The 12,819-nt window shown below is 48.9% G+C and overlaps 7 protein-coding genes across 7 annotated transcripts; 2 read left to right on the top strand and 5 right to left on the bottom strand.

Moving 5' to 3' along the window:
- Positions 1 to 738: 738 nt before the first annotated feature.
- CTAM01_16596 (ketoreductase) lies at positions 739 to 1,888 on the top strand (the record flags this gene model as incomplete). Its single annotated transcript, XM_060532589.1, has 3 exons — positions 739 to 760; positions 827 to 1,056; positions 1,118 to 1,888. The coding sequence occupies 3 exons, from the start codon at positions 739 to 741 to the stop codon at positions 1,886 to 1,888; spliced, it is 1,023 nt and encodes a 340-aa protein (XP_060372832.1).
- Positions 1,889 to 2,275: 387 nt separating this feature from the next.
- On the bottom strand, positions 2,276 to 3,570 carry CTAM01_16595 (uncharacterized protein; the record flags this gene model as incomplete). Its single annotated transcript, XM_060532588.1, has 4 exons — positions 2,276 to 2,312; positions 2,389 to 2,569; positions 2,648 to 3,371; positions 3,520 to 3,570. The coding sequence occupies 4 exons, from the start codon at positions 3,568 to 3,570 to the stop codon at positions 2,276 to 2,278; spliced, it is 993 nt and encodes a 330-aa protein (XP_060372831.1).
- Positions 3,571 to 4,175: 605 nt separating this feature from the next.
- On the bottom strand, positions 4,176 to 4,935 carry CTAM01_16594 (ThiJ/PfpI family protein; the record flags this gene model as incomplete). Its single annotated transcript, XM_060532587.1, has 2 exons — positions 4,176 to 4,564; positions 4,611 to 4,935. The coding sequence occupies 2 exons, from the start codon at positions 4,933 to 4,935 to the stop codon at positions 4,176 to 4,178; spliced, it is 714 nt and encodes a 237-aa protein (XP_060372830.1).
- A 530-nt stretch (positions 4,936 to 5,465) lies between these two features.
- On the top strand, positions 5,466 to 5,783 carry CTAM01_16593 (ethyl tert-butyl ether degradation EthD; the record flags this gene model as incomplete). Its single annotated transcript, XM_060532586.1, has 1 exon — positions 5,466 to 5,783. The coding sequence occupies one exon, from the start codon at positions 5,466 to 5,468 to the stop codon at positions 5,781 to 5,783; it is 318 nt and encodes a 105-aa protein (XP_060372829.1).
- A 740-nt stretch (positions 5,784 to 6,523) lies between these two features.
- Positions 6,524 to 8,066, bottom strand: CTAM01_16592 (major facilitator superfamily transporter; the record flags this gene model as incomplete). Its single annotated transcript, XM_060532585.1, has 3 exons — positions 6,524 to 7,712; positions 7,766 to 7,799; positions 7,871 to 8,066. The coding sequence occupies 3 exons, from the start codon at positions 8,064 to 8,066 to the stop codon at positions 6,524 to 6,526; spliced, it is 1,419 nt and encodes a 472-aa protein (XP_060372828.1).
- A 1,399-nt stretch (positions 8,067 to 9,465) lies between these two features.
- On the bottom strand, positions 9,466 to 10,428 carry CTAM01_16591 (uncharacterized protein; the record flags this gene model as incomplete). The annotated part of the gene is made up of 1 exon (XM_060532584.1): positions 9,466 to 10,428. The coding sequence occupies one exon, from the start codon at positions 10,426 to 10,428 to the stop codon at positions 9,466 to 9,468; it is 963 nt and encodes a 320-aa protein (XP_060372827.1).
- An 840-nt stretch (positions 10,429 to 11,268) lies between these two features.
- CTAM01_16590 (major facilitator superfamily transporter) lies at positions 11,269 to 12,527 on the bottom strand (the record flags this gene model as incomplete). The annotated part of the gene is made up of 3 exons (XM_060532583.1): positions 11,269 to 11,653; positions 11,707 to 12,250; positions 12,317 to 12,527. The coding sequence occupies 3 exons, from the start codon at positions 12,525 to 12,527 to the stop codon at positions 11,269 to 11,271; spliced, it is 1,140 nt and encodes a 379-aa protein (XP_060372826.1).
- Positions 12,528 to 12,819: the final 292 nt, after the last annotated feature.

Below are 12,819 nucleotides of genomic sequence, written 5' to 3'. Positions count from 1 at the left end.
CTTTTGCAGTGGCGGTTAAATAGGCCGGGAGATCAGGATGCAATGCGTATGATATCTAACTCATTTTTCAAGTGGTAATTCAAATGACTGTAATCTGGCGCGCCGACGTATTTAATTCTTCTGATAAACTTACTTGCTTTGAAATCAGACGTGGTCTTGAGATATTTCAATGTAAGTCAACCGCGATGAACCATATATCGGAGCTAATGGAGTTAACTGTCAGCACCATTTTGAGTAATGTCGTGGTATTACCGACACGGGACCCGAAGCGCCGGACTATTTTCCCCACCCGCCAGTTCCTAGCTCGCTCTGAAAAACGATGTCCGTGTCTGGAAATGGCTAGCGTTACGGCATGCATCACGCCCTACAAGCCATCTCGAACCTTATGCTGATGCTAGGGGTATTCCAGGGCCAGTGACTCCGTAATTGCAAGATTCATGACTGATTCTGCAATGTCTTGGAAGCTCATGGAAGCTAAGGTCGAACCACTGAGAAAGGTCCATTGCTTGCTGGGCTCACTCTGCTTCGCCATCCGGACCTGACGCCTACCATTCTCCTAATTTTCATCAGGAAGTACGCATGGCTTAATTACAATGGCGAATGATAAAGCAGTCGACTTATAAACTGCTGAAAAAGTCTCACGATTGCTTCTCAAGTTCCGTCTCTCGATCATACAAGCCATCCACAAACGCAACGCGAGCACTTTCTCCATCTCCTACATTATTATCACACACAATCATGACGAAAGTTCTTGTTACCGGTACGATTTAGTGTATGATGAGAGTGATATTACCTTAGGCTAATGAAAAACCTGTTTGGAACATAGGAGGCACTGGCTTCGTGGCCGGTCATGTCATTGACACTCTGTTGAAGCGTGGTCACTCCGTTATCACCACTGTCCGATCTCAGGAAAAGGCTCAAGCGGTACTGGATGCTTACACAGACGTTTCTCATGACAATTTCAACACTGTGATTGTCCCAGATATTGCGGCGCATGGGGCTTTCGAAGGTCTGAGCTCTCTTGGACTCGAAGCTGTGATACACGTGGCAAGCCCAGTAAGTCTCCTGGAAACTTGACTTTTACCGTCTTGTGAACTTCCTACTCAACAATGCATAGTTCCATTACAATGTCACCGACCCAAAAAAAGATCTCATTGATCCAGCTGTCCTTGGTACAACAGGCGTTCTCAAGGCGATCAAGGATTCTTGCCCCAATGTCAAGCGTGTCGTCGTGACCTCCTCCTTCGCAGCCATTCTGAATCCTGGGCTTGCATCAATGGGCGCAGAAAAGACGTACTCAGAGGAAGACTGGAGCCCAGTCACTCTTGAAGATGCCTACTCGAATGGCATGATGGCATACGTTGCTTCAAAAGTCTTCGCCGAAAGGGCGGCCTGGAACTTTGTCGAGACCGAGAAGCCAAGCTTTACTCTGTCCACAATCTGCCCGCCCATGATCTACGGTCCCGTGAAATTGCCGGTCAAGTCCCTCTCCGCAATCAACACTTCGAACCAGCTTCTGGCGGAAGTCATTCTGGGAAAGCACAAGGCAGGCCTGCCGCCCACAGGTTTGCCGCTCTGGGTTGACGTCCGTGACGTCGCCCTGGCACACGCAAGGGCCATAGAGGTCCAGGGCGCCGGAGGCAAGCGTTTTCTCACCACAGCCGGCTTCTACAGCAATGAAGAGATGGCGAATGCACTTTGGAACAGCTTCCCTTCAATGCGGGAAAAGCTACCAGAGCCTGGTAGCTATGGAGGAGCGCCCAGTCCGGCTTTAAGGTCCTTTGGATACAACACGTCCCGGGCGAAGGAGATTCTGGGCTTACAATGGACTCCGTATGAAAGGACTGTCGTTGACTCAACTATATCATTGGATGGATTAGAGGAGTAGACAGAGACTCATACGCACCCATCGATAATGAATCGAGTTTGGCCAAGATTTCCATTGAGCTGTTGCAGATAAGACCTCGAATTGATGCGGGCGCTTGGATTTCCTTCTTTCACACAGTTTTTTATTTATTTTAGATGAACAACTGAACTTTTCTCATTCTGCATTTTATTCATGACTGAGGAGGTACCCAAGAGCCAGGATCATTCTGCTAGGCACCAAGCGCGTAGCTACCGGTCATTGCAAACACGGTCCAGTAATCTAGGTCTGGTGCCGTTTGTGTAACATAAAGTATTTCTTTTGCTGATTTGAGTCGTCCAGATTGCCACATAAACTTCAGACATTGATGCACCCAAGCTTTTACTTTCTCATCTTCTGATACTTGATTGATTAGATAAAGGGGCGCCAGGAAAGTGCTGCAGTGAAGTCGTTGTACAGGCGAGAAAGGCAACGAATTTGTTTTGTGTACTCCTGGTAAGATGAATTGAGGCACTGAGGCGCACATTTGATTGACCGAGTCGCGATTCGTTCCATGAAAGGTGTCCTCTTTCGGGCGACTCTCCTCAGGGACGTAAGTCTTGAGAAGGTGATAAAGAATTAGGCGGATGGTGCAGATTGCATTGGAGACTTGAGTGATGTAGTGGTCCGGGTAGATGTCATAAAATAATCCCAGGACTCGCTCATCTGCAGTGACTTGTATGGTTTTTGGCTTCCAGGATGGTGGGCGGGCCTTGTCCAACGTATCGATTCTTTCGTCGAGACATTTTGCCTTGACAAGAAGGTCCAATGTTGAGATTCTCCCGTGAACGATATCGGACTTAAGGTTGACAATCTGCGCGAGGACACCTAGAAATGTCCATTTCACGCTCTTGACACGATAGCCAATATTTCGACGGGCCTTCGTAAGCTCTGGAGGTATTCTATCTCCAACTGTGGCACAGCTCACCGTCACTGCCGTCACAAGTCGAGCTGCAACTTGACAGCCTGTTGGGGTAGACATAATACTCGTCTCACGGGCGCCGAGTAGTGACAAGCCACCTTGTGCGTGACTCAGCCATGCCTGAGACTTTCCCGAACCCCGGTGGACAAGCTTTTCGTACATATCTAGCAGTAGGATGGTTTGAAGAGCTCTTTCCGCTTCGTCAGGATCGAGTGAGCTGAGAGTGTGATTAAGTCGCCGGATGGCCGTGACGTAACTTGAGTTGGCCAGGAGGAGAAGATTTGGGCTGTCGAGCTCAACAGCCAAAAAAGCCAGACTGGCTGCTTCGACGCCCGCTGAAAGATGATCTAGTGTGTGTGCGTTCCGGTAATGGTAAGCTATCTCACCCATGCTCCGAGTAAAGCCTTGGATGTACGTCGAGAAGAATGCGTATCGTGCTCGCGTATCCCAGCTCAGCTCCAGAGTGGCTAGATGATTTTCTGCAGGTAGCATACGGCTCCGACGAGCAGTCACCTTTTTTTCTGCCGACAAGTTTTCATTACGGAATTGGATAGCGTCAGGGTCCCGATATCCATGACATATTATTCTAGCCCTGGCACACTGGCCACACCTATCTGGCTGAAGATCACACTAGCGGCGAATAACTGTTAGTCAAAGGAGGTTTTCTAGCAGAAAGTATGCAATTTGAATGCTCGGTAGGTCCAAAGAACTTGCCTTGAGTTTCCTTGCCCTGCATGGAAGGCATGCCGGCGAAAGACGCCCTCGGTTCACCATCGGTCTAAACCTCAGGGGTCCATTCCACAATTTGTGCCTAAATAATCCGACAAATGTGCGAATATCGAAGCGAAGCCTGCGGATAAGCAACGAACTTCTGGAAGGTGTCCAATTCTGCGATTGTAACTATGGCGAGATGCAGGTTTGGCGATTCTGCACCATTTTGCTAAGGGATGAAGTTGGGGTTGTCTCATGGCACGTCGTCCCATTGTCGTCTTTGTGTGTTTCCTAATACTGGGTCTTTCCTAAACGGGCTAGCGTTCCGGTCCCCCAACTCTAAATTTGTGGAGGTCTTGTCTGAGTTGATTCCCGTATTTTACTACCTTAATTAGTTGCCCGACTTGTGTCGAGGCACTATAGAGCTGAGCATAAAGTACTGGGATAATTTCATTTGTTTAGGCCAAGACAAAGTCTCCGAAATGCCTGCAATACTTCTCACGCTAGCTCTAGCTAGGAAAATGTGTTATCTTGGCGACACATGCTCGTTCGTCTTCGCTCACTATGCAGTGTTAAACGTCTCAAGGTTTCGCGACTGAGCGCGCCAAGCAAAGGGTGCTCGATATGTTATTCAATTTTCTACTGGTTTCTGATGGCTTCCAACAATACTTCCCCAATAACCCCTGCGCTAGGTGGATTCTGTCCTGTAATCAAGCGTCCGTCCTTGCCGCTCGTCACGACTTTCACCCCAAACGGCTGATCCGCCTTCACGTACCTCCCGCCATGGTTTCTAAGTTCCGTTTCTAGAAGAAATGGCATTGCATCTGTGAAGCTGTAGGCGTCTTCTTCAGCATTTGAAAATCCTGTAACTTCGCTGTCCTTGACTAAGTACTCCCCGTTTGTGAGCTTGACATTGACGAGGGCGCCGGGGCCATGGCAGACGGCCGAGACAATCTTGCCTGCTTCGTAGAACTCTCGGATGATAGAATGTGAGACTTGGTCGACGGCGAGATCAAACATGGCTAGATCTGTGTAAGCTTTTGATGAGGCCATTTTGGTCTGAGCCCTACTCACGCCCGTGTCCGCCAACGTAGAACACGCCGGCAAACTCGGCAGACCTTCCGATAAAAGACGACAGGGTCTCAGTTTTTTCCCAAAGATCTTTCTTGTCTTTCAGAAACCTCTGGCACTCTACATCGTCTTTGCTGTCCTCAACGGAGTAGGGGTCGAGGGGAGCAACACCACCCTTAGGAGAAGCGATGACGAGGTCCACATGAGGGGCAAGAGCGTTGTATGGGTGAACGAACTCGGGAAGATACCATCCAGTCTTGAAGTCCTCGCGAGTTGGTAGGATATCCTGAGATGTCAAGACAACGAGAAGCTTGGGCCTAGTCGACATGGCTGGTAGGATGGAGTAAGGAATCAGGGAGGACCACAGAGTGAGGGTTGCCGAAAGACGATGCTTGAATGCGATAGAATGCGATAATGACCAGGGATGGGCGTAGGTTATTGCGTACTTAAATACGCATACGGACAGCCCATCTCCCGGAACAACGGCCATTTATCAGCCATCGGCATCGCCGCAGTGTTAGTTCATGGAACGAAAGGAATACCCAAAGTAGTTTACGGCGTCTTATTACTCGCGCCATGCATTTCGGGTACAAGAAATGTCCTGACATTCCAGGGTGTAGGTATCATCTGGACATGTCTTATATCCGAGAGAGAACTTTTTCTCCGAGCAAGACGGTTGAGAGCTTGAGGTATAAGTACCGATTTCCCTGTGTCGTCTCATATTCCGAGCTTATCCCGCATTCGTCCTATCCTCTCCCCTACACTCCCGCCGATCATTCTATATATCTAAAAAGTCGATTCTGAACATTAAACCATCCACACCTCCAGTTCTTTCAGACGTCACAAACATCGATCACTATGACCGTCACTATTTCCGTCGTCTTCCCCAACGATCCGGATGCCAAGTACGATATCGACTACTACACCACTAAGCATATGCCATTGATTCAAGAGCAATGGGGAAAGTACGGCGTCACGTCGTGGTCGGTCACCAAATTTCAACCGGGTGCTGATGGCACCCAGCCATTGTACGCCTTCGGATCAACTGTCACTTGGGACAACATCGAGCAGATCAAAACGGCTTTCGCCGGGCCCGAAGCTGGTGTGATCATGGGAGACGTACCCAACTTCTCCAACAAGCAACCTATCTTCCTCACAGGCGAGGTACTTGCATGAGAGTGGGAAGTATCATATCTTGACAGTCAGTTGATCAATGATGGTTCAAAAACATCCTTAAATTTTGTTGAGAGTTGATGAATAAAATTCGAATCGATATGAGTAATGTATATGTGCAAGATTGTTGCTTGAGTAGTGTGTCGGCTTCCGGTTGAAATCTCCTGACTTAGGTAGACATCTTCTACTCAAGATGCCTCTGCGAAACTGCAGGGTTGAAGTCAAACATACATGTATGGACCTTCATAGCACGGTGATCCATTGCTGTTAAGAACCCAACTCTCGTAAGGCCACGTAGAGATGACTCCCGTATAGAGAATTTAAGCTAAACAGGTAACGATTTCTGGAATGGGGTTTCTGCGGAGGAAAGGCGCTAGAGTAGACCTATACGGGAACCACGCTGTGAGCCATGGCAGAATACGGGTATTTAGTCCGCATCCACCAATCAAGCCTAGACCGTAACAATAACACATAGACATGACGCAGATTGTGCCCTTGGTTCAATGGCATGGTCTGTACGTGTACAATTCGAAAGAACTTGAACTACCAAAGTTCAAAGTGGTCTGCAATCGCCGTGTTCACGTGGTGTTGCAATCGTTTCAAGATCATGCAATGGGGCTTATCTGGATACTGTGTACCACAAAAGAAGATGCTTGGCAAAGGCATTGATGTGTTCGATATCAACGTGGCTTCATGGGCTCCACACCCTAGAAGTCCACGATGAGGATCTCGTAGAGGTCATATCAAACCTTGATGAAAGCGAATGTCCCTGCTCCCATCTTCCGTGTCTTGCAAATCCGTGCAGAAAGAACGAATGCCATTCCCAACATCATGCAACAACCGGCAAATGCTTGTGCGCCAACGTATTTGCCCCCCATCGCATCGATAATGGCTCCTGCAATCGGCGATCCGGTGAGAGATGCGAAGCTGACCACCGTGAAAACCATGCCCATTCTCGTACCCTGCTTTTGAGGGTCCGTGGTCAAGCTACTGAGCACGGAGGGAAATAGTGACTGAACTCCGCCAACAGCAAAGCCATAAAAAGCAGTCCAGACATATAGCCCGGTCGTGTTTTGTACGCCAATCCAACAGAACATCACGGTGCCGGTCATGAACGCCATTGGAGCAAATATGTTGATAGTACCAATTACGTCCCCAATCTGGGCCGGAACAATTCTTCCGAGTGCACCCGCACCGTTGAGAACCAATAATAGGTCAAGTGAGTCTGTGTAAGATAGTCCCAAGACGTCCCGGGAGAATGCCGCAAGAAAGTGGAAGGCAAAATAGGTTCCCCAGAAGCACTGGACATTTTTTAGTACCTTATGCTCGCTCCGGATCAACATGCTTACCATGAACGCCCCAATAGCATAGAGACTATACTCTGATTCTCTAAAGGCTGCCCACTCTACTAGAGGTGCTGCCTGCCGTGGTGGAATCCTGGTCTTGATTAGTAGGCCAGCAACTATCAAAGTCACAACCTGAATCAAGGCAATAGCTCTAATGGTCCAGCCAAGCCCTATCCTTGGCAAAAGCTGCCGAACCATGCTCGGGATAGTGAGACCTCCGACAACAGCCCCAGCGGCTGTGAGGCCGAACGCCAATGAGCGACGCTTCGCAAAGTACGTAGATGTCACTGCCATACAGGGACAGAACAGACAACCGTTTCCGAGGCCTAGGCAGATACCCTGGGCGAGAAAGAATTGCCAGTAGGTGGTACAAAACGAGGCAGCAACCATTCCCAAGATGACAAGGAAGAAGCCGGCGATGAACAAGGGACGAAAGAATCCCATATCTGTCCATCGTCCCGTAAACGTCCCGACAAAAAAGAGGAGGAACACTTCAAATGAACCGATCCACGAGACATCGGACTGTGGCCGCGAAAACGCTCTGGTGAAGTATGGCTGAAAGACGCCAAAGGAGTTTGCAACCCCCCTACAAAGTATTAGCACCCCAAATCATGCAACGACAGAGTTTGAAGCACGAACCAGGTGTTCATAACAACTAGAAATGTGCTAAAAACTGTCACATCATTAGTGATGTACATTTTACACGTGTAGTGCACAATTTGCGCATTGCTGAGTTCCACTCACCTACCATCCACGCTCTGGCGCCACCATCTGGCGGCGTATCAATGATTATACTTGGCCGCGATGCACTTCTCTCGATGCTACTGTGGGGGGCCGCTCTCTCGGCGGCTATGCCGGCATTGTAAGAGTGTTCTCGAGGTGTATTGCACATTTTGGTTGATCGCGGCTCATCAGGTACAGCTTCTTGCTTCTCACCCATACTGCAAAATTCGGACGGGAAGAACGGTTTCCAAAGTGCGGTAGTAAACTGCAGGGGAAGAGGCCAAACCCCAGCGAATAACGAATCGACGATGATGGATCTTTTTGAAAAGATGAGACTTGTGAGGCACTCTTGTTCGAAAAATGCCAAAGGTCGTAGATACCTGCCGTTCTCAGCTGTACATTTGACAGGCCAAAAAGACATTCTTGCTGTTATAGGTAATTTACCGCGGTCGGGATCGTCCGTCCATAGCCGATGGTCTCCGAACTCGGCCCCAAGATTCAGTTCCCCAGCAGAACCCACCTAGGGAGAGAGGGGTTCTCCCCACCATCCCCCCTTACGGTTCATTTTGGTTGACTCGGCCCATTGTGACTCAGTTCAGTTATTTGCTAGCAAACCGCTGCCGCAACCTTCCTTTCCAAGTCTGGATTGTAAACAAAGTAGTCATCGATGAGGCTCTGGTAATCCCTTTTGAGGTGTCAACTAGGGCTGATTTGTCGCCCTTTTGCGACCTTTGCAGCGGGCGTCGGGTTTTCGCCTGCCGCTGAGCTTCTCGATGCCCTTTTTATGCAGTGTCTTGGCTGATCAGGTTCAAACCCACCAATCATTAAATCGCTCTTACGAACTTTTTCATGGATAGCGAATTGCACCTTTTACTTGCAATGCAGTGTTTTCCCTGCAACTCCGGAGCAGGCTAAACGATCGGTTTGTGAGGGGGGCAGGCCCCTACTAGGCCTTATATCATCCGATGCGTAAACGGCCATAGACTCTTGTTTGCATTGTTCAATGTCAGCGACACGTCCCGAATGATCTCACCGTTCGGATTGACTCAATTTTCTGACATTGGAAATCCAAGACTTCAGAGCAAGACGCATTTGGCAGTAGAACTAATCACGGCCAACAGAGACGACTAGTAACATGAGGCAGCCATCTTAGAGTTCTTGATCAAAGCCATAGAGGAAGTGGGAGGCCAGCGCAGACAGCGTACTTGACAGCAAAAACACCTCGACCAGCGCGTCCAGAGCCTCCCATATAATCGCTCAATTCCGTCATTGGATTGACAGAGTCCGACATTCTCTGATCATCCGACCACAGCAAGAATCGACGTGAATCAGACGTCATACATGCTTGCGCAGCTCTTGCGTTTCTAAATAGCTGACTTCTGGAAGGCAGCAGGAAAGTTCATTCATCGTTTTTGCCTGCCCTATAATATGACTGCTATTCTCTCCTTTCGGTAGAGTCAGAGGTTGTTCAATTACGAAAGAGATGTAGGCAAAGGGCTATCAGGGCCTCAGAGCTCGTGTGATCAAATAGTTGCCATGATTAGCAAATCATTTTGTTTAAGTACTTGAACTCTGGGTAACCCCACAGTCTAGCATCATGCAACATGCATGATACTTCACGCTTTAGAGGCCCAGGGGGCGTCTCCGGCACCTTCCTTCAGTCCAGCCTTGTGTTCCTCCAGCCAACCCCTGACAGTCGTAGGCTTCCTCTCAAGGGTCCTCTCCACAAAGTCGTTCAATGACCAAATCTCCTCATGCGCTTCCTCATACTTGAAGAAATTCCACATGACTTGCACCAATTGAGGTCCCATAACAGGTCCATAGAACTCGGAAAACGCTTCGAAGCTTCCATCATACGCAATCGGTTCATCGAGTACTTCGGACAACATAGCCGCCACCTCCTTGAACGTGAGCCAGTCATGACCATTGTTCATTGTGTGAAAGGCACCAATGTGCTTCGCGTTGTTGGACAAGAACAGTCTGCCCGCAACCTCTGCGATGTCTCGAGGGTCCACGAAAGGCACACGATGCTCTGGCCAGATCAGAGTCTTCTTTGCAATGACTGGCTTGATTTGAATCCAAAAGTTGTCCATGAAAGTAGCTCCAGAGTTGATGTAAGTGACAGGCAGTCCACTTGCATCGAGGATGCGTTTGGCGATTGGGTGTTCGATTGGAAGGGATCCTGAACCGAGAGTGGTGGGAATCAGTGAAGGCGAGATCTCCGGGAAAACTCCCATCAGGCGAATGACGTGTAAGATGTTCTTGGCCTGCTTCAGGGCGGTGACCAAGTTCGTCATGGCCTCCTCTTCCGAGATGCCTGCTGGAGTAATGACAAAAACACCCTCAATGTCGACGAGGGCGGCGGAGAGGGATGTAACGTCCGAGTAGTTGGCTTCGACCACTTCGGCGTTTGCAAAGGTATCTTGAAGCTGTATTTTCTTGCCCGGGCTGCTTGTAGCGAGTCGCAGCTTCATCGTAGGAGCCTCTCGAATAAGAAATTCGGCCAAGGGTCTACCAATATGAGCGGCCGCTCCAAAAATCAGAATGCTCTTCGGAATAGGCTTGATGAATGAAGACATTGTGAGGGAATTTAGTTGTCAATGAGACTTCGTGATACAAAGTAAGTAAGATGATGCACTTGTGATGGTAGAGATGAGTTCGTGACGAAGTTGACGATAAGTCCGTGATTCAGAGATTACCAAGAGGGTTTATATACTGCCTTACAGTCTGGATGATGTTGGTAAGTATGGTGAGCCGGCAGTCAATAAGTGCCGTTCGGGCCTTGCACAGGCCTAGCGGCCGAGAGCATTGTCTGAGCTTGAAAAGGCTTGGCAGGACCGGAAAACATGTGTCAGTAGGACCAGATATTGAAGCTTTCAATACCCCTTAACAGATCTGCTTTTAGATAGGAGCTCCATTAGACGATACTCTTGGCTGAAATCCACATATGCTTCAGCCGAAAAACACTCCGTCTGGTCTTGCAATTAGACAGCGGTAAACGTTACCGCTTTGGACAAGAGTTTCCGTCTGAAAGTAGGTCCTCACGGATCCTAACTATCGACGAACCGCTGACATAAGCGGCTTGAACCATGATCTCTAAAAGCTGAGGCGTCCTGCCTTTGCGAAAGTCAGTAGTTCGGCAATTTGACACCCAACTTGGCATGCCGGACAGTTTTGAGTTCTGAAATTTAATTTGAAAGCACTACATTGGCCTTCTGATTTACAATCGTGCGCCGGAGCGGATTCTTTTTGACTTCATTTTAAATCCGTTAACGTACGGAACGGGCCGTCAACGAGCTTAACTCAGTAATCGAACATGTGACTACACAAATCTCAACATTGGCCTTGATTTTCCGCTACTAGAATATCTACCATCTGCTTTCCCGCACCAACAAAACAACGGGACTGGCACCGCCCTACTAGTACACATACACAAAGTTGGGATTCTCCTTGTCGGTCATGTCTGTAAACGCTGTGGCGTTGAGCTCGTCGGCGGTATAATTGTCATTTGCACGCAATGCGTCTCTTTGCTTCTCTTTGCGCTTGTTCTCCCAGATGAAGGCATACCGGAAGACAAAGAAGAGAGCAAGCTCAATGCAATTTGCGACCAAGAGTGACCCAATACCGAGATGATACGAGGGAGCCTGGTTCGTTTTGTAAAAGAACGGGCTTGCGATATTGCCGATGCAAGCGCCAAACCAAATCATGCCAGAGACAATCATTTTCTTTGACTGGCCACCAGTGTTCGATGTGATTAGCGAAAGAGAGATGACGAAGGACGCTTGGTATGAACCAGTAAGATAGCTTGTGACAGTCAGTATCCATCTCGTGATAGTGTATGAGGGAAAACACCTTACAAGCAAATGAGACGACCGATGTAGGCATTGGCTGGTGCAAGAAGGAACCCCAAGGCACCACCAATGGTTGGCAACATAAAAAGTGCACAAACCAGTGTACGACTGTTGGCCGGCATATACCTATTTGCCAAGGCACCAAGACCAATCCAGATAACCACCAGAGCGCCTTGCGGGATGCCAAGCAGCGCCGTCTCAAGCGTCCCAAAGCCAAGACCCTTGATGACAAGTGTGGAGAAGTTGGAGATGCCACCGTTGGGGACGTTGGAAACAAAGCCTAACAAGGTGAAAAGCCAAGTCTTGTAGTCCATATAAGCTTCCTTGATTTGACCCCAGTTGATACGGCGTTGCTCGATGCCTGTTTGATTGCGACGCATGCGGGCGATCATGATAAGCTTCTCTTCATGGCTGAAGCCCCAGATGGTTCGTGGAGAGTTGGGGAGGCAGAGAGCGAGAATAATTGCCCAAAATGCACAAAAAGCACCCACGACAAGGAACTCGTAGCGCCACGACTCTAGGGCGCCTTTGATATGTCCAATACCGTATCCTAGAATAAGATTGTCAGCGGGATATCGTTGGGGAACATCGGTACTGTAGAATTGTCCAAACTCACCAATGAGACCACCACCAGCAACACCAATTCCATTCCAAGCATACCACGCTGAGATACGAGAGGGCTGCTCAGATCGTGTGTAGTACATGGATGTGATCAACATAAAAGCAGGATCTGCGATGGCCTCAAAGGCACCAGACAGTACGCGAAGGGCAAGAAGGCCGCCGAAGTTCTTGGCTGCGGCCTGAGCCATAAGAAGGGCGCCCCACATGAAAATATTGAAAGAGAGATACCAAGCTGGACGACAGCGCTGCATAATCAGGTTGGATGGGATGGCCCAGATAAGCCAGCCGAAATAAGTCAACATACCCACTTCCTGGCACCCCCCTGTTTCTGGCACCCACAAAAACGCGAAAATCCACCACAACCCAATGCCCACCCCCAACCTCCTTTTATCACAACATTTTCAATTCGCGTCCAAATGGGCTCATCTTTTGCACATGTCTTCTTCTATATATAATGCCTCAATATACCGAAGATCAGCTTCGTCAGGCTCTCGAGGA

The sequence above is a fragment of the Colletotrichum tamarilloi genome (genome assembly GCF_030869305.1).
Source record: "Colletotrichum tamarilloi strain Tom-12 chromosome Unknown Scaffold_239.1, whole genome shotgun sequence".
In the NCBI taxonomy this organism is placed as follows: domain Eukaryota; kingdom Fungi; phylum Ascomycota; class Sordariomycetes; order Glomerellales; family Glomerellaceae; genus Colletotrichum; species Colletotrichum tamarilloi.
Note: the sequence above shows the minus strand (reverse complement) of the source record. Positions and strands in the feature narration are given on the sequence as shown.